Genomic DNA, 25,256 nt, shown 5'->3' on the forward strand with positions numbered 1-25,256 from the left:
AGGCTACAGAATAATTATCCTTTGGCTTGCATCAAATAATATAGCCCACTGGCAAAGCTGTCACTGAACAGGCAAGGACATAAGTACTCGTTCATTCAACTTTAGATCTAAAATCTATATTGAACCTGCATAAACTACAATAAAATCTACGATTCTTCCACGACAAGCAGGTGAAAGAGATACATTTAACCGTCTAGCTCCATAGACCCCCATTCAACCTGCACTCGCCCGCGATCACCCCCAGTGGAATTCTAATGGAACTGCAACCAATGTCGATACAATGAGGCTTAATAGGAAGTGCCAAGGCTCTCCGTAGACGGGCTCTGCTGCTACGGAGCAGGTTCGTTCTGTGGCATAAATTCCCATGGTTACCAAGCTGGGATTCACGTTAACCTCATTAATGGAACGGAATGAAATAAGCCAGGTTTGGGTGGTCACCCCACCACTAGTGGTGTCAAGCATAGACATAGGTGTCAACATATTCACATTCAAAAATTTGGGGGGACCAGACTGTGCTTTTTGCCCTTTTGGCGTTCCTGCAATTTTGCCACCTTTTATGTATGGGTATGGAACCCTTTTTACTTGGGTATATTTTTTATAACTGCTATTTGATACTTGATGTTCATCTATTAATAGCCTAAAAATGATGCCAACCGCACACACGTAAGCCTTTAGGTCACGATGCTCTCTACAGCCAATGGGAGGCGAGAATGTAAGCACATTGTACATGGATTCCAGAAACGAGAATTGTCTCTAGCGTTGATGCGCATTAGCACTACCTCGCGAATATTATAACTTCTGAAAGTGTTGCAGAACAGTTGGATTGGAAGTGAGGTGTAACTGCGTTAGACATATGAAAGACCCTTACAATTTGGTAAGTGGACTTTAACGTGACCGACGTTTACTGGTGTTTGATCTTTTGTTAAGGTTATGTCCTTCTCTCCAGGAAGCTAAACGTCAGCGTTAGTTAACGGTAACGTTAGTTATTCACGTCAAATCTACTTGTCACGACTCTGCTTTCGTCTTCCCCATATGGTGTGGTGTCACGTCCGCTGGTTTAGAATAGATCTAGATATCTGTCAAATCGATTAGAATTCGTTAAAGTTTACTATCGAGTCTGTAGTCTATGTGTATTGGCTCTATTTCGGTTCAGACAGGAAGACAGCGTTTCTCAGCAGCAGCACCTCTTTTATCAGTTTGTAAATGTAATGTAACGTTAACGATAACGTTTTTTCTTTTCTTTTTTGTGGATCAGCTAGAGCTTTTTGACAATAGCAGATATACAGCATTATTTTACAACTTGTAGCACTAGCTGTTACAAGCAATCTCTCCGAGTTCTTCGATATCTTCTGGCGTCACACTAAGTTAGCACTGTAACGTTAGTGCTAGTTCTAGTCGTTTCTGTTGAGGCAACGTTAGGAACACTTGTGGAATAACGTTAACGAATCATTAACGTTAACATTAACTTAAATTATTCATTATTATTCCTGCGGTAACTGTCGTCATATGCCGCCACTTTGTGGCCGCTACTTTGTTTATTAAACATGTACAATAGGCCTGCCTAACGTTATGCTTTAAAAACAAAAATGGCAGAACGATAACATTAACCTAGCATCTAGTACCAGTCCTATGGTACCAGTACATGGACACTGTCCTTTCAAGAGAGTTCCATTATCAGCATCATAGTTGGCCCCACAAGACTTCCTTTTTAACATTCCATATGTTATCTTAATACAGAGGAAGTAGATTGGGGCCCAAATAGAACGTTCAAGCATTGTTTTTGTTTTTATTGTTGAAAGGGTCTATATTGGACTGTTTCGTTTTAAACTTTAATATCTATGGTTCTACAAATTGCATAATAATCAGTTATGGCTTAAAGTAAAGAGGGTACTTGGTCCATCAACTTCAGACATTTTAAGAATGTTATTAAGTTTATTTTGAGACGAGTGCACTTTTACAGTTGCAACAGCAAAACAATTTCCATAACATACACGTCTACTGTTTTGTTTTTTATTGCAGTATGGAACTGGTTATGAGAGTCTTGAGAAATTAAAAACTACACTGCCATACTTAATTTTTAGTTATAGTTAAGCCCAGAGCCATAGAAAGAGAAAATTGCGACACTCTTTGATGTTGCCACCATCCGATCAACAGTTCCAAAAAACCTGTGCTGAATAGCTATGTCGCAGGAGGGTTGAATGTATTTCCAAAAGCTGGTGGGTGTAATTTGGTAACTCATTGGCTACTGACCAAGTGATTGGCAGTTTTCAGTTCCAAAACTGTCTCCATTACCAGAAACTGGCATGGAAAAGCATCTTTTTCCACAGTCTCTTATGGAAGTGTTGCCACTGTATTCTCTACCCCTCTGGTTAAGCCAAGTTACACCTGTTCAGTTATACCACAGTTTCTGGCTCTAATGCTCATTTACTGCTAAGTAAAATTGAGTAGCCCTTGTGGACAAAAGATGTCTGGTGGAAAAGGTAGACCTAAATGTTCATTTCAGTCCCATGGATCTTTCTCTCTCTTTACTTGAGAATGGCACTTATCGTGTCTTTAGTCAGTAGTGATATTATGACCCAATAATAGGAAATTCTGTCTGGACCCTGTGAGATGGATAGGTGAGGCCTTGACTATGTTCTGTCTACAGAATAGCTCAGGGGTTTAACAAGTTGGGCAATCTGTGCTTGTGGTATGTCCCACCAGGATGTGAAGAGTAATGCCAACCCAGCCCCCATCCCCCCAAACACACACTGGAATTGGATATTAGTGGTGTATAGAGCAACAGCAGCTAGAAGTCCTATTACGAAAGGAAAGATGCCACACATTAAGTAATGCCGTTTATTGAAAAACAAGTAAGACATAACCTATCAACCATGTGAGCTAATTAAATAAGTGACCAGTTTGGTAAATATAGGCTAGCGTTAGGTCTGTTTCACAATAACCTGAGACAAAGTGTGACATGAGTACCAACAAATAAAACTATATGTTTTTTGGTGAAACCTTTTAGAAAAAAACAGTTCTGTGAAAGTGAATGGGGAGTTTCTAGATTAAATCTTGGTACATGATAACTTGCTGTTGTTTACAAAAAAACAATAGCCTAAGCTTTTATTTAGAAATAGCATTAATTAACTGAGTGAAAACATATAATCTGAAAAGCATTATTTTATGCATTATGCATGAGACACATCCCAAATCTTGAAATGATCAATACAGTGACATATTTAGGCAAAAAAGAACTTGCTTCAGTGTAGACCTGTTAAGGAAGCTGGATAACTTCTAATTCAAAATTAACACCAGTTATTTATAAAATATGTATTTTATATTCAACAAGCAGACTGTGAAATGCACTGCAATGCAATTGTTAGAGCTGTAACGAAATCACGATACAAACATCCACATTTTGTGTCGTGGTTCGAGAAGACAGAACCACAACACACATCCCTCTCCAGGGCATAATTCATGTTAATACCAATTAGGCCTGCAGTAGAGGGTAAACCTAGACTAATTATTTGAACATCTAAGTTTTTCAAACACAAAAGCTAAATATTTTGTCTTTTCTGTTTACAGAAGAAAGCATATCATCCTACACCTGCACATTAAAAATCAGCCAGTGCCAACTGTGATGGAGAAACCACTGGTTCAGACACAGGCTTCTACACTACCTTTCTTTGACACGGCCCATGCCTTCAACCTACTACGAGGAATTCATGAGTTACGGGCTGAGCGCAAGTTCTTTGATGTGACATTGTGTGCTGAAGGCCGAGAATTTCATTGCCACCGGACAGTCCTTGCTGCTGCCAGCACATATTTCCGTGCCATGTTTGCAGGAACACTCCGTGAGAGTGCCATGGACCGTGTGGTCCTTTATGAAGTTTCAGCAGAGTTGCTAGGCCTACTGGTAGACTTTTGCTACACCGGCCGGGTCACCGTTACACAGGACAATGTGGATCTTCTTTTGAAAACTGCTGACCTCTTCCAGTTCCCATCAGTAAAGGAGGCCTGTTGTGCTTTCCTGGAGCAGAATTTAGATGTGTCCAACTGCCTGGAGATACAAGACTTTGCAGAGGCCTATGCCTGCCGTGATCTTGCTGCTAGCGCTCGTCGCTTTATCCTCAAAAATATTGTTGAGTTGGCCAAGGGCAAAGATTTCGAGCGATTGCCGTGGAAGCGTCTGCTTGAGTTTATGTCAGATGACGGACTGTGTGTGGACAAAGAGGAGACCGCATACCAGATAGCAATACGCTGGGTAAAGGGTGACCTACAACGGAGACTTCACTACTGGCCTGAGCTTTTGCAACAGGTGCGGTTACCATTTGTACGACGTTTCTACTTGCTGGCCCATGTGGAAAGTGACCCATTGGTCTATCTCTCACCATCATGCCTAAGGCTGGTCAGTGAGGCACGTAGTTTCCAGTCTTGTGAATATGACCGGCATGACTTTCCCTGCCATCGCATGCACCCGCGCCCATCCACTGGCCTGGCTGAGATCCTGGTGGTGGTAGGAGGCTGTGACCAGGACTGTGATGAACTGGTGACTGTTGACTGCTATAACCCACAAACAGGCCAGTGGAGGTATCTAGCGGAGTTTCCTGACCATCTTGGTGGAGGATACAGCATTGCTGCTCTGGGCAGCGATATGTATGTGACAGGTAAATACCTTTTGAGTGATATTATTGTAGTTATACTTGCTGTAGAATTGTATGATTAATGCATCATGAAATATAATGTGATAATAAGATGATAATAGACAGGCTTAGTTTGCAGAATAGTAGGCTAATTTAAATTATTTTTATTGTAATAGTGATTTGTTTGTCGACACCCCATCATAGCTGGCCCCATGACCTATGTAATTGGAATTGACACGTGGGATGAATTACTTTAAAGTCTAATGGATGTGGCATTAAAGATATGTACTAATGTATAGGCGCCTAGTGCAGCTGAATTCAGCACTGTGATGCATTGGGCAGATTTTGTAAAATTACTTCAAAAAGTTTGCCTTTGGAGGCCTTGTTAGCTTGTTATAACTAGTAATACTTTTTGTTACATTGCTTTCATTTATACTCCAACAAGCTTCTTAGAAGCTACTTGTGTAATATTTGTGTAATTTGTGCAATTTTAACAAAGACTATTACAAACTATAGAACAATGTGATGAGTCTCTACTTATGGCAGAGCTTATGGCAGAGCTGACAACTAGCATTGTTACAAGCCATCCTCCTTGGCTTTCAAAAAGATCATTTCAAGGGCCCTTTGGTAATTGCACTGTTTTACTATTGGACCATTAATGCTTATCTTCATGCAGGCTGTCAGACTGTTGACCTGCAGCCTGTTCCGCAAGTCTGTCCTGACCTATACACCGAGAGTGAATGAACTTTAGATCATTTTATAGTTTTGAGCGGGGAGTGCTTTTTAATTTAGAGGCCAGAGTGGCCGCTCTGTTCCGCTCCCATACCGCTCACACCATGAGTCTGAGGCATGCCCTTCCTAATAAAACCAAGACCGTTAAATTTAAAAGATATTGGCCATATAGCCTAAGTTTGTTGATGGGGATGGAGTTAGCTAAATAATTTAGAAAGCATACGCGTAGGCACGGATGGGCCTGGACGGGCCTAGGCCTGTCTATTGTCAGTTTGACGCGCAAGTCAACACTGCGCTGAGAGCAGGTGGCTGTTTACTCGGCCGCTTCTCCGGTCAAATTCGCGTCAGGTCAATTTAGCTCCCCGGTCCCAAAGAACTAAGAGCAACGGCAATATATTTCACTCAGAACATTTATTTTAAAAGACTGCAACACTGATAGTGCAAGAACAAACAAGCTTGGCAATGTTAACTAAAGGGATCAGTCGGGATTAATTTCCAAAAGAACGAAAATTACAAATCACGCAGTCGGGCAAACATTTTAAACTTGCGCCAAACGCAACCCAGCATCGGTCGCCTGTAGTTCACCACCATTTTCTTTGTTTTGCTGACATTCAAAGTGAGGCTGTTGGACTGGCACCACTGTGCTACCTCATCCACCTGGTTCAGATAGGCCTGTTCATTGTTGTTGCTGATCAGGCCCACCACCACCGTGTCTTCTGCAAATTTAATGATGGAGGTGTGACTGCTGCTGGCTCTGCAGTCATGAGTGTAGATGCAAAACCAATAACAAATATAGCTGCAAGCGGCAATGAGGGGGCCAAGCAGAATAGGCCGGAGTAGCCATGGCGACAAGATAGAACTCAGCAGACACCCACGATCAACCCTTTCAACAACTGTCATCAAAACATAATTGATTTTGTAGGGCTGAAACAGGGCTGAGTATTGTCACTGCCTCCGCCAGCCAGCCCCCCACCTAATAAACTTAAAACTTGCGTGTTTTGATTAAATCTAATATGGCGGCGAATCAATTACGATGACATCACAAGTTGGCTTGGGTCGGCCTAAGGACTTCCAACAGTATTACCTGACACCACTAGTGCGTTTTAATTCTAAGCACAACAGCAGCTACAGGCCAAAAGGCATGTTTCTTAATTACAAGCCCCCTAGAGGTCAAAGGTCACCAGATTTCTTGGCGTCCCCTGATTGGGTTCTGAGTCCATGCACCAAGTTTGGCTTTGATACATGCAGGGTTGCTGAGATATGAGCTCACTTCCTGTTTGGCGCCACGCATATTCGATTGGCTGTTACGGACTAATCGGTTTTTAGTACCCATCTTGTGGCAGGGCTGTATCGTTAACTTTTTTGCAAGTAGCACTGGTGCCACAGGGTTAAAGTTTTAGCTAGCCCCAGCCACAAATTCTGTAGCATCGATATAAAACCTATAAATCTCCTAAAATCTCTAAAACAATCACAAGTAGGGCAGTTCATTACAGTTCATCAATTGTGGTTTGGGATCTAGGCCTACTGCAACTGGATTGATAAAAGCTCATGTAGTTGCAAACATCTCTCACCTTGTGATATGCTGAAGATTTTATTCAACTAAGATTTAATTCATGTTTAGTTCATATTTCTAAGAGTTTAGATTAGAGTAACCCTACATTTAACCTTATTGTCATTGCACGAAAGTGAAATACCGTAATTACATCTAACCAGTGGTGCAAATGAGTAGGCTAACTGACATGTCAAACAGTGCACCCATGAAATGCATCCCTAGACTGTTCCATACACATAGGCTACAGTATGTAGCTTACTAAAGATAGCTGAAGGTCTGTGGCTAACGAAGTTGTAATTAAAGTGTCGTGAAGGTTTTTTTCGAACCCATCTTGTATAGGTTATTAAGCACTACTAAAGCGAGACTGTTGCATGAAGTGGGCTCATATTTGACAGATAGAAGCTTAGCGTCCGGTGAACTTTTTTCTTCTAAGTTTTAGATCTGAATGGTGTTGTTTGGATACAAAGTTGTTAGTTTAAAACTGAACTAAAAATGCAAAGCAACAAGGCGATTGCCACAAACCTCTACCTCTACTTGCCTAATCTAATCACCTCAGCCCGGCCGGTCGGAAGATACTTTTAAGCTTTAGGCTAAACAAAGCTATCACTTGTTCGATTACGAGGATCATTTGCAAGGTGTTGTTTGATTTGGAGTTGGATTGTTTGGATACTAGGCCTACAAACAAGTAGACATACTTTTAATCGCGTAGACTGCAACTAAGTTGAAATCAAAGTAGCCTACATCAATTCAGCTCACAGAAGTAGTCTATCGCACTTCAAACAAACAAACAAGCGTTTCACGGGGAGCCTACACGAGGCGCGTAGCGAAGAGCTCCGTTTGCGGCCAGCGCAAAAACAGAAGACGGGTCTATTTTTTTTTTTCGTAGCCTACGCTACCTCTATCACATCTGGTGTAGCCAGTTGCACTGATCACAGTAAAAGGTAATTGATGTAGCCTCCCTGTCAGTCTCACACGCATGCATTGTATTGCCATAAGCAAAACTGTATACTGTAGCACCAGTGCTACGTTGGTAAATCATCCATCGCACAAACTATTTTTTTTGTAGCATGTGCGACATATATGTCGCACTGTACAGCCCTGCGAAAAGGAGTATCTTTTGTGAGGCTTGGTCTGAAGATCATGTGTGTCAGATTTGGTGTCGATCGGACAAAATTTGTGACCTGTGAACTTTTTAGTGTTTTTGATGAAATCCAAAATGGCGGAAAATCCATCATGGCGGAAATTGACTCGGATTGGCCCATGGATTCCAACGATACCTCATTTTTGACAATTGGGCCTAGGGGTCAAAAGTTTTGTGTGTGAACGCATGTCCAACTTTGGCCTGTTGTGGCGCTAGAGCGCTCGAGGTGCCGGCATGAAACTTGGTGACATTAATCATGGGACTGTCCCTAATCAGTGTGCCAAATTTCACAACTTTTCACAAGACGGTTCTATGGGCTGCCATTGACTTCAATGGCGGAATAATAATAATAAGAACAAATATAGCTGCCAAGCAGCAATGAGGGGGCCAAGCTCTTTGCAGATACTTGAGCCGTCGAGATGGCAGATAGGTCTCTACTGCACCACTTGCCCATTGCCCAGGGTCTCTGAACTGCACTGCACTGCAACTGACATGCATCAGCACTTCCTGTTCCTCTAGCGCCGTCCTAGTGGTCAAACATTACTATATGTACTATGCCTCCTCAGGATGTGGTCCCGAGTCTACGTACTAAGTTTGGTGTCGATACAAGAAAGTGTGGCTACTTATAGCGCCCCTTGTGGTCAACAGTGACTAAATTTATTGTGCCTCCTCAGGATGTGGTCCCGAGTCTACGTACTAAGTTTGGTGTCGATACAAGAAAGTGTGGCTACTTATAGCGCCCCTTGTGGTCAACAGTGACTAAATTTATTGTGCGTCCTCAGGATGTTGTCCCGAAGTCCACGTTATAAGTTTGGTGTCGATCACGAGAAAGTGTGGCTACTTATAGCCCCTTGTGGTCAACAGTGACTAAATTTATTGTCGTCCTCAGGATGTTGTCGAAGTCACGCACCAAGTTTGGTGTCGATACGAGAAAGTGTGGCTACTTACAGCGCCCCTTGTGGTCAACGGTGACTAAATTTATTGTGCAATGAGGGGGCCAAGGTCGTTGCAGATACTTGAGCCGCCGAGATGGGAGATAAATTTGACATTGCTGAGGTCTCAACTGCTTCGCCTGCAAATTGCCTAAAGGTCTCTACAGCACCACATGCCCATTGCCAAGTTTGGTGTTGATATGAGAAAGTTTGGCAACTTATAGCGCCCCTTGTGGTCAATGGTGACTAAATTTATTTTGCGTTCCTTAGGATGTGGTCCCGAGTCTACGTACCAAGTTTGGTGTCGATACAACAAAGTGTGGCTACTTATAACGCCCCTTGTGGTCAACAGTGACTAAATTTTTTGTGCGTCCTCAGGATGTGGTCCCGAGTCTACGTACTAAGTTTGGTGTCGAAACGAGAAAGTGTTGCCAATTATAGCGCCCCTTGTGGTCAATGGTGACTAAATTTATTGTTTGTCCTCAGGATGTGGTCCCGAGTCTACGTACCAAGTTTGGTGTCGATACGAGAAAGTGTTGTTAATTATAGCACCCCTTGTGGCCAACGGTGACTAATTTTATTGTGCATCCTCAGGATGTGGTCCCGAGTCTACGTACCAAGTTTGGTGTCGATACGAGAAAGTGTGGCTACTTTTAGCGCCCCTTGTGGTCAATGGTGACTACATTTATTGTGCGTCCTTAGGATGTGTCCATGAACCAAGTTTGCTTCCGATATCTGAAAGCCTTGCCAAGATATTAGCTCATTTCCTGTAACTTTAGTGCCCCCCTAGTGGTCGAAAGTCGAAAGGTTTTTCCGTGTCCTCAGGATGGTGTCCCAAGTCCATTTACCAAATTTGGTGTCGATACAAGAAAGTGTTGTCAATTATAATGCGCCCTTGTGGTCATCTAGTCACTTAATTTATTGAAAATGCCTGTTGGTGGCCTCCTAGGATGTGGTCTCAAGTCCATGTACTAAGACTGGTTTTCCTGTTTCTCTAGCACGCCCTACATGAAAGGGTTGTTGAGATATATGAGCTCATTAAAGTGTCTGGTCTCTGAAGGTTTTCTTGCTTTCAAAAATTTGAACTGTTGGTGAAGCTAAGAGGGTAAGACTTAGTGGCATGTCGTTGGTAATGGCGTGGTCAGGGCCATGCCCTGATGGCATAACCAAGTTTGATTTATAAGTCAAGGCACTGAAGAGATATGAGCTGACTTCCTGTGTGGCTTCACGCCATATTTGTTCAGCTCTCACCTGCCGACACTTTTGAAATTGAAAAATCGGTCTTCTAACTTTTGTGAGGCTTGGTCTGAAGATCATGTGTCAAGTTTAGTGAGAAAGCGGACAAATTGAGACCCGTGAAACTTTTGGAAAGTTTGCACCTTGGCCTGTTGGTGGCGCTACAGCAAGCATGGTAAAGTCTGGAAATTGGTGGAGTGGGGCCGTACCTTTTTGCCTTAGTAACTCTGCAAGTTTTACAGCTTCATAGGACCAAGTATTGTGGAGCTACTTGCATTAATGTTAAAAATTGATGAGTTTTGACCTGTTGGTGGCGCTAGGTTTTGGGGTCTGAATTGTCGTACATTGGTGAAAGTGATCCAGTACTATGAGTTGAATAAGTGTGCCAAATTCACAACTTTTCACCAGGCGGTTCTATAGATGCCATAGACTTCAATAGCAGAGGAAAGATGTTAAATAATAATAATAATAGGAAAGCTAAAGAATACTATGGGTTGCCACGCAGCCGGCTGCTTGGCCCCAAATAGAAACACAATGGGTGCCTTACAACTTCAAATATAGCTTTGCATGTCCTCACAATCAGCTACCATGTCCCTGGACTTCATACACCAAAGAGTTGCTGAGATGTGAGCTCAATTTGTCTATTACAGCACCCTAGAGGTCAAATGAGATCACTTTCCTTGCATGTCCTCACAATCAGCTACCATGTCCCTGGACTTCATACACCAAAGAGTTGCTGAGATGTGAGCTCAATTTGTCTATTACAGCACCCTAGAGGTCAAATGAGATCACTTTCCTTGCATGTCCTCACAATCAGCTACCATGTCCCTGGACTTCATACACCAAAGAGTTGCTGAGATGTGAGCTCAATTTGTCTATTACAGCACCCTAGAGGTCAAATGAGATCACTTTCCTTGCATGTCCTCACAATCAGCTACCATGTCCCTGGACTTCATACACCAAAGAGTTGCTGAGATGTGAGCTCAATTTGTCTATTACAGCACCCTAGAGGTCAAATGAGATCACTTTCCTTGCATGTCCTCACAATCAGCTACCATGTCCCTGGACTTCATACACCAAAGAGTTGCTGAGATGTGAGCTCAATTTGTCTATTACAGCACCCTAGAGGTCAAATGAGATCACTTTCCTTGCATGTCCTCACAATCAGCTACCATGTCCCTGGACTTCATACATCAAAGCGTTGCTGAGATGTGAGCTCAATTTGTCTATTACAGCACCCTAGAGGTCAAATGAGATCACTTTCCTTGCATGTCCTCACAATCAGCTACCATGTCCCTGGACTTCATACACCAAAGAGTTGCTGAGATGTGAGCTCAATTTGTCTATTACAGCACCCTAGAGGTCAAATGAGATCACTTTCCTTGCATGTCCTCACAATCAGCTACCATGTCCCTGGACTTCATACACCAAAGAGTTGCTGAGATGTGAGCTCAATTTGTCTATTACAGCACCCTAGAGGTCAAATGAGATCACTTTCCTTGCATGTCCTCACAATCAGCTACCATGTCCCTGGACTTCATACACCAAAGAGTTGCTGAGATGCTCACAATCAGCTACCATGTCCCTGGACTTCATACACCAAAGAGTTGCTGAGATGTGAGCTCAATTTGTCTATTACAGCACCCCTAGAGGTCAAATGAGATCACTTTCCTTGCATGTCCTCACAATCAGCTACTTTGACTCTGTATGAAGTTGGGACTTCATACATCAAAGTGTTGCTGAGATACAAGCTCACTTCCTGTATTGCAGCGCCCCCTATAGAGGCCAAATGATGCCAATTTCCTATTGAGTCATCACAATCAGATACCAAGTCCCTGTACCAAGTTTGGACTTCATACCTCAAAGTGTTGCTGAGATACAAGCTCACTTCCTGTATTGCGGCGCCCCCTGTGTAGGCCAAATAATGCCAATTTCCTAGTGCGTCCCCACAATCAGGTACCAAGTCTCTATACCAAGTTTGGACTTCATACATCAAAGCGTTGCTGAGATATGAGTTCACTTCCTGTATTGCAGCACCCCCTATAGAGGCCAAATGATGCCAATTTCCTAGTGCGTCATCACAATATGGTAACAGGTCCTTATACCAAGTTTGGACTTTGTACATCAAAGCGTTGCTGAGATACAAGCTCACTTCCTGTATTACAGCGCCCCCTATAGAGGGCAAATAATGCCAATTTCCTAGTGCGTCCTCACAATCAGATTCCAAGTCCCTGTACAAAGTTTGGACTTCACACATTAAAGCGTAGCCGAGATGTTAGCCCACTTCCTGTTAGGCGGCATCATAGCCATGTGTGATTGGCTGTCACGGGCAAATAAACTTGAAATTAAAAAATTGACAAGTATTGTTTGTGCGGCTCGGTCAGAAGATCATCTCCGCCAAATGTGAAATGTGTAAGCGCTGAAACTTTTCATAGAGATTGTATTAAATCCAATATGGCGGAGATCCAATATGGCGGAAAGTGACGGGATAGGGGTAGATGAACTCGGGATGGTCCAAGGATCACGTGCATGAACGCATGTCCAGCATTGAACTGGTGGTGGCGCTAGAGCGTTCAATGTATATGCATAAAAATTGCTGTGAGTGATTGGGACATTGTCCTGACTAATGGTATCAAGTTTTGTTATGTTAACTCAAAGCGTCACGGAGATGTTAGTCCACTTCCTGTTTGGCGGCCGTCGCCCAGATTTGATTGGCTGTCACGGGCAAACAAATTTGAAATTGAAAATCTGGCAAGTATCGTTTTTTGCTCGGGCAGAAGATCGTCTCCGTCAAGTTCCGTGAAAATCGGATGAAATTTCTGAAACTTTTCGTAGTTTGGACTAAATCCAATATGGCGGAGGTCCAATATGGCGGGAAGTGACGTAATAGGGGTCATTGAACTTAGGTCGGTCCAGGGATTCCAACGGTGCCTGATATGTGAAAATCGGACGCACCGTTCAATGGTCACATGCGTGGATGCAATCCAGGTTCGACCCATTGGTGGCGCTAGAGTGTTGGGCATAGAGTTCTGGAAATTGGTGAGAGTGATCAATGGACAGTGCTGAATCAGTGTGCCAAAATTCATAACTTTAGACCCAGCGGTTCAATTTTCGGCCAGATTTTGACCTGTTGGTGGCGCTAGATGGCTGGGTTTAGAGGTCCGTAAATGAGTGTGAGTGGTCAGTGGAATGTCCCGAAGCTTTCTGCCAAAAAATCTGCACTTTTTAGCCAGGCGTTCTATGGGCTGCCATAGACTCCAATGGCGGAAGTGTAATAATAATAGGAAAAGCTAGTAACTCAATGGGTGCCTTCGCAGCTTCGCTGCTTGGCCCCCAAATAGAAACACAATGGGTGCCTTCGCAGCTTCGCTGCTTGGCCCCCAAAAACATCAATAAACAAATGATAAACAATTTTGGTTTAAAGTCTGAATGAAAAAGGAGGGTACTATGATCATTTTCAACTTGTGTAATGGAGTCAAGTCTGTGGTGGGGGTCCATAGCTTGGGTGCAGCGTAGGAGAAGGCCCTTGTACCTATTGTGTTGAGCCTGGTGTTTGGAATGACCACTGATCCTATTGTGATCCTAGATGACTGTAGGGAACAGGTGGGAGTGTGGTTCTGGAGGAGGTTTGTGATTTGGCAGGGTAAAGGTTGTGAAAACCTTTAAATGCCGTTGAAAAGTTGATCTATTGCGATGTTGAGCCACTATTGGATCAGCAGGCGCATGATATGATGGGTGGACTTTGAGTTTGTTATGGGCATAAACTGGACTCAATGGATGAGTTTGTTTGGGATACAGGATCGGGTTGCAGTCAAGGGCGTGATGTCACTAGGGCATTGAAAAACACTTCAGTAGAGTGTTTAGTCAATGTCAGGGCACAGTCTAGAAATTGCAGTCTGTAGCAGTTGGCTTAGTGGACACCATAGATAAGTAGCAATATGTCTCCTTTAGCTCCTCAGCATACATGTCTGTGCCATTGACCGTGGACGAGTAACGACTATGACGTTTGGGGGGCAGCCAAGTTTCCCAGGTGGGACATGGGAGTAGTTTGTCTATGGAGTTTGTATGGGAATATGTGACTGCATGCTCTTGTATAAGTTAATCATTACATGCTTTGTTCCAACAAAATACAGATGTGTGCAAATTACTTCAAATAAGTACTGCATCATTTCTTTATGCCAGCAGGAATCCCATTCTCTGTCTATGGTCCACTAGCATGTTAAGCTAACTGTTTCCAGTCTGTTTTTTACTAGCAGCTACTAGCCAAGACGGCTAGTAATACTTATGAAAGGTACACTATGCAATATTTTTCCTAGGGCTGTCAATCGATTAAAAAAATTAATCTAATTAATTACATACTCTGTGATTAATTAATCTAAATTAATTGCATATATAATTTTTACTGTGAAAGTATTTAAAATATTTAAATTCAAATGAATCATTGAATAATCAGCATTAGTGACATTAAAGTTCAAAAACTATTTTATTATTATTTTCACTGTTCAAATAATTTCCATAATAATCTATGATATGACCTATGCTGAGGGAATAAATTCAAAAGTGCTTCGGGAAGAAGTTTTTTTTTTCACATGCAAGGCATTTCAGGCCACAGATATAACCTAGGGGACACAATGAAAATAAATTAACACTCCCCTCAATGTCAACACTTATTTCTTTGCATTGATGTGCGACTATAGAGTTGATGAACTCCGGTGATATTCAAATTCCTTGCTGCAGACATCGCAGAGGACTTTATTTTCAACACTTTTTTTTTTATCAACACCATCAGGCCGTTTTTTTAAAAGTAAATGTTCCAATCAATGATCCAGGCAGCACGTTTTCTTCTCGCCTTCATTTTACAGTCTAATTTTTACTGACTAGAACGGCTCGGGGTCAAAGGTCATACAGAATCGATTAATCTGCACTAATTTTTTTAATCAGTTTTTTTTGTCAAATTAATTAATCGAAATTAATCAGTTATTTTGACAGCCCTGATTTTTACCTTAATATAACCTCTACAAAGTAGAAGTCTGCGTGGGATAGATTTTTCAGTCCCGCCTACTCCCGCAACATTCTGTCCCATTCCCACCCACTCCCACAATACATTTTTAGTCCCCCTCCCTCCCGCATCTGCATCCTGCGGGAGTGCAGACCTCTACTACAAAGCCAATTTGATGGTCAACAAACTTGTAAAAGGGGAATCGTTCACTTAGCTTCCAAAGAGCATAGCCGTAGCAAATCGCTAACAAGAGAACCAGCCTTGCAACTTGCAATTGTCCCTGGTCTATAAAATCTACAAAATAAGTAATAGTTCTAAAAACTCTTTGAAAAGATTGAACTTATTGGTGTCCTGTCCTGGTGTCTGTCCTCCACCAGTTCTAACTGAAGAAAGGTTTATAAAACCAAAATAATTCCAAATGAAGCATGAAAGAAACATTCAAATATGTGTATGCTTACACTACATTACAATGATGATGGCTAGTAAAGTAAGCTTGTATGTGGGCATGTAGAAATTATCTTGATATTGTCTATATTTTAACAGGTGGCTCAGATGGTTCACGTCTGTATGATGGAGTATGGCGCTACAACTCAAGTGTGAATGAGTGGACTGAAGTGTCGCCCATGCTGAAGCCAAGGGAGTACCACAGTTCCTGTGTACTCAAGGGTCAGCTGTATGTGGTGGCATCTGACAGTACTGAGCGCTATGACCATGCTTTGGACTGTTGGGAATCCCTTGCACCAATGCTACATCCTATGGACAACTGTTCTACCACCACCTGCCGAGGACGCCTCTATGCTATTGGCTCACTCACTGGGCAGGACGCTATGGCCATCCAGTGCTATGATGCAGACACTAACCATTGGTCACTTGTCAACAGTGCCCAACTACCGCCTTGGTCCTTTGCTCCTAAGACTGTTACACTCAATGGTCTCATTTATTTTGTGAGGTAAGAATTACAGAGAAAGCATGCACATTGTCAGTTGTTGTGCACACTCATGTCCTGAGGAGTGTTGAAGAACAAGGTATTTTTCTGTATTTTAGAGATGACTCGGCTGAGGTTGATGTCTACAATCCTCTGAAGAACGAATGGGACAAAATAGAGTCAATGAACCAGGTAAAACACACAGCACTTACCTTCTCTTGCTTGCTCTTTCCTTATCATATTATTGCATTTTTTTCTCCCTCCCATCTTGTTTTGACTCTTGTAAAGTGACCTTGAGTTTGAGAAAGGTGCTATATAAATATATTATTATTATTATTATTATTATTATTATTATTATTATTATTATTATTAACAACTAGGGGTGGAATGGTACAGAAATGTTTAGATTGGAATTTTATTTTTGCATTGCATAATATTACAAATGTTTTGAAGACCCAACATCAATCACAGACATACATATACTTTATTTGTCAAGTCAAAGTCAAGTCACATCAAATCAAATTCTCTGAACAATGCATTCGGTCCACAGTTAGTATCACACAGTGCCCTCCACCCTTATTTTTACTCCTGGTAAAGTTGACTGAAAACAGGTATAAACAAAAATCTTTTAGTGATTTATCATAATCTTACAATGAAAACAATGAGGAAAAATCCAGCCTTGAAGGGATTGAGAATAAAAAAAAAGAAATACATGTGCTAGAACTATTTTCACCCCTAGAAAATCTTAAAAAACAAAATGTACCAGAAGCTGTTTTTCCCATATATATTCAATTTATTTAAGTTAATCAGGGTGAGACAAGAGAATAAGCTAAATTCAAATAAAAGGAAAGCGTGTTGATCTTTTTAAGCCAGGTTATGGCTATACAAACCAGGTACTCTGTTGAAAATGTGCATATTATTACAGTTAAAATGATAAGTAAAAGGTTCCAATCAACTGGAAATGTGACAAACTTGTTGGACAAAGACCCATGTTTATCTTGCCCCCACGCACAGTGAGGAGGATCAGGGCCATGCAGAGACCTTTGGAGGGGCAGGTGCTCAAATTGAAAAAAGGGGCATGGAACAAGATTTTTAAACCTTAGGCTAAGTCAACAATTTAGTTCAATCTGTGAAATTATAGCGACTAATTTATATGATAACACAAACAAATAAAGTAAAATTAAAAGACTAATTTACATACTACTAGTGCAGTGCCCGTTTAAACATGCAAACAATTTCTATAGAAAACCTGTAGAAAACCAATTACATGCCCACAGGTAGGCCTGCTTTAAAAATAGAATGATAGGGGAAAACATCATTCCAGCTAAGTATTCAATAATGAATATTATTATATTATTTTATTTATTAATTTTTTTAAGTATATTTTTTGGGCTTTTTTGCCTTTATTTGGACAGGAGAGTAGAGAGTGACAGGAAGCAAGTGGGAAATAGAGATGGGGTGGGACTGGGAAATGACCCCAGGTCGGATTCGAACCTGGGTTCCCGTGGGCACTCTGACCTGTATATGGTACGGACGCTGTAGCCTGCTGCGCCACAGTGCCCCCGCATATTATTATATTATAATATATTATAATAAATGTGCAGGAAGCAGAATATAGGCCTAAGCATGACTGCATGTGACATTTTGTACAAACAACAGGCCTAACAGCTGTTGAGTTAGGGCTATGTTTAGCCCAATTGAACTCGATGATGGAAAAGACAAACCATTTTGTGGAATGATGCATTGTCATGAAATTTGCAACAGTGTGACTTTGCAAAAACAGTCTCTTAAGTGACATAATGCTCTATCTGCCACTCGTTGTCTATAGCTGGTCATGCTTTTCATGTGTGGCATTCTGAAGACGTCTTTAAATTCGGGACCAAGCTTGCAAGCAGTCGGAATTGTCGTTTGTTTAATCAAAGTCCAAAGACATTTCAAAGTAGCCTGGGCTATTCAAGTTTATTAGCCTACACAACATATTTATGTTGTTTTGATATTCACTCTATACCAGTGTTGGCATGTTGTTGCAAAATCCGCAGAATCATTTTATGCAAGCAAATCGCATACAGAGAGGCAGTCTTTATTGTTGTGGTCAGTTTTGCTAAAGCTCCACTTCTACCCTCTCTGGTGCAGTGTTGTGTGAGAGGGGAAGTGGCTACAGTAGGGCGGCAAAAGCCAATGTGTGCTTCTTTTACCGATACTTAACAATATCTTTTGCATTTCTTATCCAAACGTCAAACTTGGCACTACACTCACTCGTGCTTGCAGCAAGACACCTGCCAAGTTTGAAGTCAGTCCGACGAACGGTTCGACAGATATGCAAATAACACACAAACACAGACGTTTCTATCATTAATAGATAGATTATTCTGTGTTTTTACAATATCGGGTTCACGAGATGAGATATTTTAACACTATTTTTAAGAAATTGTCAATGATGAAATATATGACTTGAAAAATACCCTTTTATTGACTGAAAGTCACAGAATGCAAAAAACTAGACATTTTATTAAATAACATTTTGATCATTTGGAACACTAGCGGAATACAATATTTGAAAACCTGGACTGATTTAAACACTGAAGAACCATATGAACTTATGGTCTCATAACAAATTATGGAAAAATAAATAGCCGAAGCTATAACATTTCTCTTTACTCTGTAACAAAATACTGTTGAAAAATAAACAGAACTAAACTCCATTGTGAAGATGATTCAAGCACTTTGAAATTTCTTCTCCAGAAACACCATAATTTCAACCAAGTTCCCATAGATTTACAAAAAAAGTTAATAAAATGGCTATTCTCTTTCACACTGAGGTAACAGACTTGCTGTCTGTGCTGTAAACAAAGTGTGTTAAGTAAACAAGTAAACAACTTCTTTCTCTTAAAGGTGCAGTCAGGGATTTTGCAGGAAGTCTTGTTTGTTTGTGTTTATGTTTAGGCCAGTGGCGTCGTTAGACCTAGGCATTCGAGGCTATAGCCCCGGATCTCTATGCCTTAAAAGATAATAATGAAAACCTATACGTTTTTATGAGGTTCTAATCGAACACCACGGCCAGCAGCCACAACTGCAACTGCAACTGAACGCTGACCTGGCGTTCTTTACGGAGTTGGAATAATTTGTTGCAAATTCAACATCAGTGTTCTATTCTTTCCCCCCTCTGTCAAACTGATATTACCAGAGCCCGTCTACAGTTTAATAGCCTACTATTGCAGCGTATAGTTAGTTAATATGGATACAAGAAGGGGGGGGGGGGGGGGGGGGGGGGGGGGCAGCCAGCGCAAGAAGAGGTTGAGAGTGAGACATCTCCCCCAACCCCTGATAATACTTCCATCAGCTCAGGTTTGTGAAAAAAGCAGCCAGCTCTGGCTTTGAATTTATGGTCTGTTACTAGCTAGCAGTAGCCAGCCTCTGTACGTCGCTAGCTTTAAAACACTTCCTTTGGATAACTGAAGAAATAAACTTACTTACGGATCCTACCGGCTCTGTAGGATCGAATCACATTCTTCACAAGCATTCGTTTTCCATGAACTTGTTCCATGAAGTCTACTAGTACAGTAGTCAACAGCCTTTCTTAACACTGCTAGCTACCATAGGGTGTAAACCGAGTGGAAGAGCCGGGATAGCCACAGGTAGTCCTAGGCAAACATACCAATGATTTCCATGAAAACTGAAAATTGAACAAGGAGTTGTGTTGGATTAATCCATTTACAGTTAGCAATTAAAGTGGCACCTGAAAATGATGCATTCATTCATCACGTCACGGGCATAAAAAATTGTTTGGGTGTGAGGTCTCTGTTAAATGACGATTTTTTTCTCTTAATGCCCCATAAATACCATATACTCAGTAGGCCTAGTGAGGGAAAATTAGCTTTATTTGTTATAAAAATATGATGATTAAGGACCCCAACAATTGGCCTTCCTTTCCTTCTCAAACTACGAAATTGCATCTTTAACAGCCCAATTTTCAAAATTTCACGGGGGAGAAACCTCCGGATCCCCGTAAAAAAAAAATTCCTGGCTAAGCCCCGGATATTTTGCACTCCTAGTGACGCCCCTGCTTTAGGCTATGTTTAAATTTGTTCTGTAATTTGTTTCTCCCATGTCCACAAAGGAACTCTGGATCTCATTCATAGTTGCCATTGGGTCCTTGGTTACCTGGCCATCTGTCCCGGTTTACTCAGTTTGGCTGATCGACCAGATCTAGGAAGGCTGTTGGTTGTTCCAAACTTTTCCATTTGAGAATGATAGAGGCTACCATGCTCTTGGGCACTTTCAGTGCTACATAAATGTTCTTGTACAGTTCTACAGATAATTCTCTTGAACTTGTGGCTTGGTTTTCACTCTGACATACACCATCAACTGTGAGCCCTTACATAGACAGATGTGTGCCTCTCCTAATAATGTCCAAGGAATTCATTTAGGCACAGGTGGAATTCAATCAAGTTCTAAAAGCATTTCAAGGACCATTGATAGAAGTAGGATGCACCAGAACTCAATTGCAAGAGTCATAACAAAGGGTCTCAATACTTATATATATGTAAATGGGTTATTTAAGTCTTTTTTTTTTTTTTTTAGATGAATACAAAACACCTGTTTTTGTGGTGTATTGGACTTTTGTGTGTAAATTGATTAGAAATAGAATAGAATCCAATTTAAGATGAGTCTGAAAGATAACAAAATGTGAAACTTGAAAGGGCCTGAAAACCTTCCGGTTGCGCTGTTTAAGGCTAATCCACAAACTCTAGCCTTGGTTGTGCCACATTGATAACACAATATTATGCATATTAAGTTATCAGCAGCCATCATTGCTTTGGAGTTGACATGTTGCTTGCTTGACATTTCTGTTTGCAATGAAAAGTGAATGTTGAGCCTGGTAGCCATCAAACAAGATTGTTTTCAAATAAATTGTACTAAGAGACGAGATAAATTAGGCTACAACTTGTTTTTCAACATCAGTTGAATGGTTAGAAAATAAACGCTTCCCAGTAAAGTGAACTTACCCTGTTCAACGTCTCCTCCAACTAGGGCCGGCAGAAGGCAATCCTGTGCCCTGGTCGAAATAGGAATATGTCGCCCCCATGTTCATAGTGTGCCACTTTTGACTGTCTGCTACCTTCGCAAAAGCCCCTGGCTGCAGCGTGCAGATCGGGGCTGGTTATAATGTGTGGGGGAGCTCAACGTTGCTACTTTCCAGCGCTACTGGACCGCATGGAAAAATAAAAAAAGTGTTGCGGGACAATTGCGACCAGGCCACACGGAAAAAATGGTAGCCTACAATTAAGCAATTAGGCTTTCACGTAACAAACATATTATTATTACAGATTATACAGAAATCGGACTACCTATTTAATATGATGCCGTCTGTTAGGTGTGCATTTAAACGGGACATTAGGAACGCACTTCGAGTGTCGCTGTCTCGTATCATCCCGCGATAGTACCATCTTATTGCAGGGAAACAAGCTCATTGCTCCCCTGTTCGGTGACATGGTGAGATTCAGATTTTACCTTATTACATTGTCGTCCCTCTGCTACGTTCCACTGCTAGCAACCTGACGATTCAGGCTGAAGATCAGCACCCATATGTGGGAGAAAAATTTTTCAACCTGTGCACTTTTCTGTATTCTGCAGCACTTTTGAACGTCTTATTCATGGCTGTTATTTAACCGATATCACTAAAAAATGAATTACTTGCTGCTCACACGTCATGTCATTATTTGACAATCAATGTGTTTTCAATGTTGTAGCCTAGCTTGCTACGCTGTGGCGCCCCTGATAGTTTGGCGCCCTGGGCAATTGCCCAGAATGCCCATGCCTTCCGCCGGCCCTGCCTCCAACATTGTGGTAAAGATAACCTGAAATTAGACATTCATCTGAAATTCAAAAGAGGTCTAACTAGATTTAGAATTTTTAGTGAATGTCTAATTTCAGGCTAACTTTACTCCAGTTCTTTCAACACATCCGTGGTCAGTGTGCGTCATCCAAGTAAAAGTTCACGTTGATTAGGGGTGTCACGATTCTCCAAATCCTCGATTCGATTTAATTTTCGATTTTAAAGTCACGATTCGATTCGATTTTTGATCTTTTTTAAAAATATTACTATTAATGCATTGCTTATGTTATTTACTTTATTTTAGCCTTTTCTGGTTTGTGGGGCTTTTATTTTGAAACCGCTTTTTATTTTGAAACGTTCCAACCACAAGGTTGTAATGTAAACAGAACAAACATTAGGCTAAACAGAGACGAGAACATAGTGAAATGAAACACATGAATGATAATTTGATTGTTTCAGCACACTCTGAAGAGACCCAAGGTTAGTGTTCATGGAATATGTACTGTAAATAATGCATTTTAAGCCTTAACGTTTTTGGACTGTAACTTGATCATCTTTTCACTTGCTACGTTGAGTAGGCTAAGTTAACGTTAGTGTGAATTGACGTGAATGAATGACAAAATACTTCCACACCGGTGATTTCAGAGTAGCAAGAGGGGCTTTGATTTCGGTAGGTTGATGTATTAAAGGAGAATTCCGGTGTGATATTGACCTAAAGTGTGTTGAAACATGAGACCGAGTGTGAACGTATGTCTCATAGCCCATCTCGGCTTGTCCCCTGCACTCCAAAATCTGGCTCTAGTTAGCCGATGCTACCAACAGCTTTTTCAATGGTGGTGCTTCGGCATCGGGCTAGCCATGCAAATAAATCACTGTTTTACACCATTTACAAGGCTCAATGTATCTTCACACTTCATTGGTAGACTTCGAGGGCCCTGACAGCCCTGTGGCTGCAACACGAAACTACATGGAACAAGAACACTGGAGATTTCTGCCAGAGTTAGCAACCTAAGCTTTATGCCACAATGCTACATACCCAGAAGTTGAAGCTTCTCTCATACAAATTAACATCCCCAGAATGTCCATCTGAAAATGTTCATCATGTAATGTCAACTATTTAACTAGTTAGACTGATGATGCAAAGTTTGCTAGCAAGTAAGCTAAATATGGAAAGTTCGCTAGCAAGTTAGCTATGGCTAAGATGGAGAGTCTGTTTGGGGAATGTGTTGTGTTTGGGCGCATATCGCCATCTAGCGAGGCGGAGTAAAACATTAATACTTTGGTCTACGGCAGTGTTTCTCAAACTTTTTCAGTTTCAGGACCACTTAACTAAACCTAGCAAAAAAAAAAAAAAAAGATTAGACCTACTTCAACAGTAGCCTATAATTAGTCTACACTATAGGCCTACTCACTGAACCACCTTGCTTATTGTCTTTGCACTTTGCTTATTGTGTGTTGTTTGGCCATTTCTTGCTTAGATTTTATAAAAGTTACAGTATAGACAAATAGACACAGTATATTCCAATGACCTAGTGTAACCAGAAAAGTCTGATGTTATTTGCGAGGTGTCTGCCAGCCAGTTTATGTTATGTTAGCAAGCAAACTTCCCACAACTGTCTTGTTTTGTGTAATGTGCACCGCTAATATTAAGATTTTAAGAATGGAAAATGCTGTGTATAATACACAAATAAATATGGTGTATATTTTGAGATTTCTGAATGGTTCTGAAATCATTGCACCCAATCTTTGCAGTTTTTTTTATGTTTTACATGGTATTTTTACAGGTCCATGTGGGAGGCAGTGTGGCTGCTCTAGGGGGACGTTTGTACGTATCGGGTGGCTATGATAGCACCTTTGAACTGTCAGATGTTGTGGAGGCATATGACCCAGAAACACGCACGTGGAGCATTATTGGCCGGTTACCACAACCCACCTTCTGGCATGGCAGTGTCAGTATCTTCCGGCAGTTCATGCCACAAGCACAAAGCGCTTTTGAGCCACTGGAACCCCCTGAGGTCAATGTTGTCCGTCTTCACCGGCTTCATCGTCACCAGGCAATCCACAATCACAATCTCAACCGCCACCAAGATGTCAATCCTGCCCACTGAGGCACACGCTGCTCCCACAGCTCAGGCAAAGTTTTGGGATAGCTAATGTCATGTTTACTGTGATTATGAGTGAGTGTGCTGTATTTTACACAATTGTACTATGAAAAGAAGAGTTTTGTTCTTTACGAAATTGTAGCAGTTTGTGCACAAAAGTAGACGAGAATGTCTGTTGCATGTAATAATAATAAGTATCCAGCAGGCTGGGGCAGGGTGGTGATGGTCGATCATTGAAGTTTTGATCCAGAACTTTCCATGATACTTTACGAACCGTTGAATTGATTTAAAAACAATTTATGCATCAATCTATACTCTGTATACACACTCCATTTGATTGATTATATTTACTCCATATATTCTGCTGCAGAATTGACTTTTTATAATAGAAAATTATATGTTTGTTTTGAGTTTGAAGAAGTACAGTGCCAGCTGAGGTTGGAGTCTGTTGAAACCAGGTTTTATTTGTGAGGAATTTCATTGGACCATTTTCAGTGAAGTTGCTTCTTGCAATAGGGAAAGATTTTCGTGAAATTCAACAACTATTGCTGGCTTATTTTCCTGTGTAACCAGTGTTGTGAGACGTACGGTCTCAGAGTAGATCTCTAGCCATGGACCGGGCATGCAAGCAAGGAGGTTTTTACACTAGAGTGAGATATTTGCACCCTTTAGAGGTTCCTTGACTCAGTTAACATCATTTTGTGGTTTATGTTTATGGTATTTGGCAGACGCTTTTCCCAATGGAAATTTACACTCGTTATTATTCAAACATAGACCCTAGCTTGCTATACTGGATTACTCCTTTTAACTGAGGTCTTATAACAGGATAATCCCAGTGAATAAGATTGGCAAGCATTATGGTGGCAAGTGTATTTAGGCTAGTTCATAACAGTCTACATCATCCCAAATGTGGCCTACAAAATTCTAAATGTTAACAAATGTCAATCAGTCCAGCATTGTTAAGAATAGATGCACACCAGATTTTCAAACTGTTTTTAAGTTATGCGTCAATGACATTTGAGGAAGTGGCCTGTGATGATGAACAATATCTTTTTTATGTTTTATATGTTAAGTTCCATATTTAACCAAACAATATTACCATGCCATTCTTAGGCTGCATGGCAAATTAGGTGCTGCAACATACACATGTCATTATTTGGGGCGTGCCACGACAAA

At 41.2% G+C, this 25,256-nt stretch overlaps 1 protein-coding gene across 2 annotated transcripts; it reads left to right on the top strand.

Annotated features, from left to right (window-relative positions):
• Window positions 1-690: 690 nt before the first annotated feature.
• Window positions 691-24,291, top strand: klhl21 (kelch-like family member 21). 2 transcript variants are annotated; one of them, XM_048241279.1, is made up of 5 exons: window positions 691-874; window positions 3,568-4,649; window positions 15,761-16,166; window positions 16,262-16,334; window positions 23,763-24,291. In XM_048241279.1, exons 2-5 carry the CDS (start codon window positions 3,623-3,625, stop codon window positions 24,084-24,086), a joined length of 1,830 nt encoding a protein of 609 aa, XP_048097236.1. In that variant the 5' UTR covers window positions 691-874; window positions 3,568-3,622; the 3' UTR covers window positions 24,087-24,291. The 2 variants fall into 2 exon arrangements, with proteins under 2 accessions (XP_048097236.1, XP_048097237.1); XM_048241280.1 differs by lacking the exon at window positions 691-874 and adding an exon at window positions 2,712-2,852.
• Window positions 24,292-25,256: the final 965 nt, after the last annotated feature.

The sequence above is a fragment of the Alosa alosa genome, chromosome 4, assembly GCF_017589495.1.
Source record: "Alosa alosa isolate M-15738 ecotype Scorff River chromosome 4, AALO_Geno_1.1, whole genome shotgun sequence".
NCBI lineage: Eukaryota > Metazoa > Chordata > Actinopteri > Clupeiformes > Clupeidae > Alosa > Alosa alosa.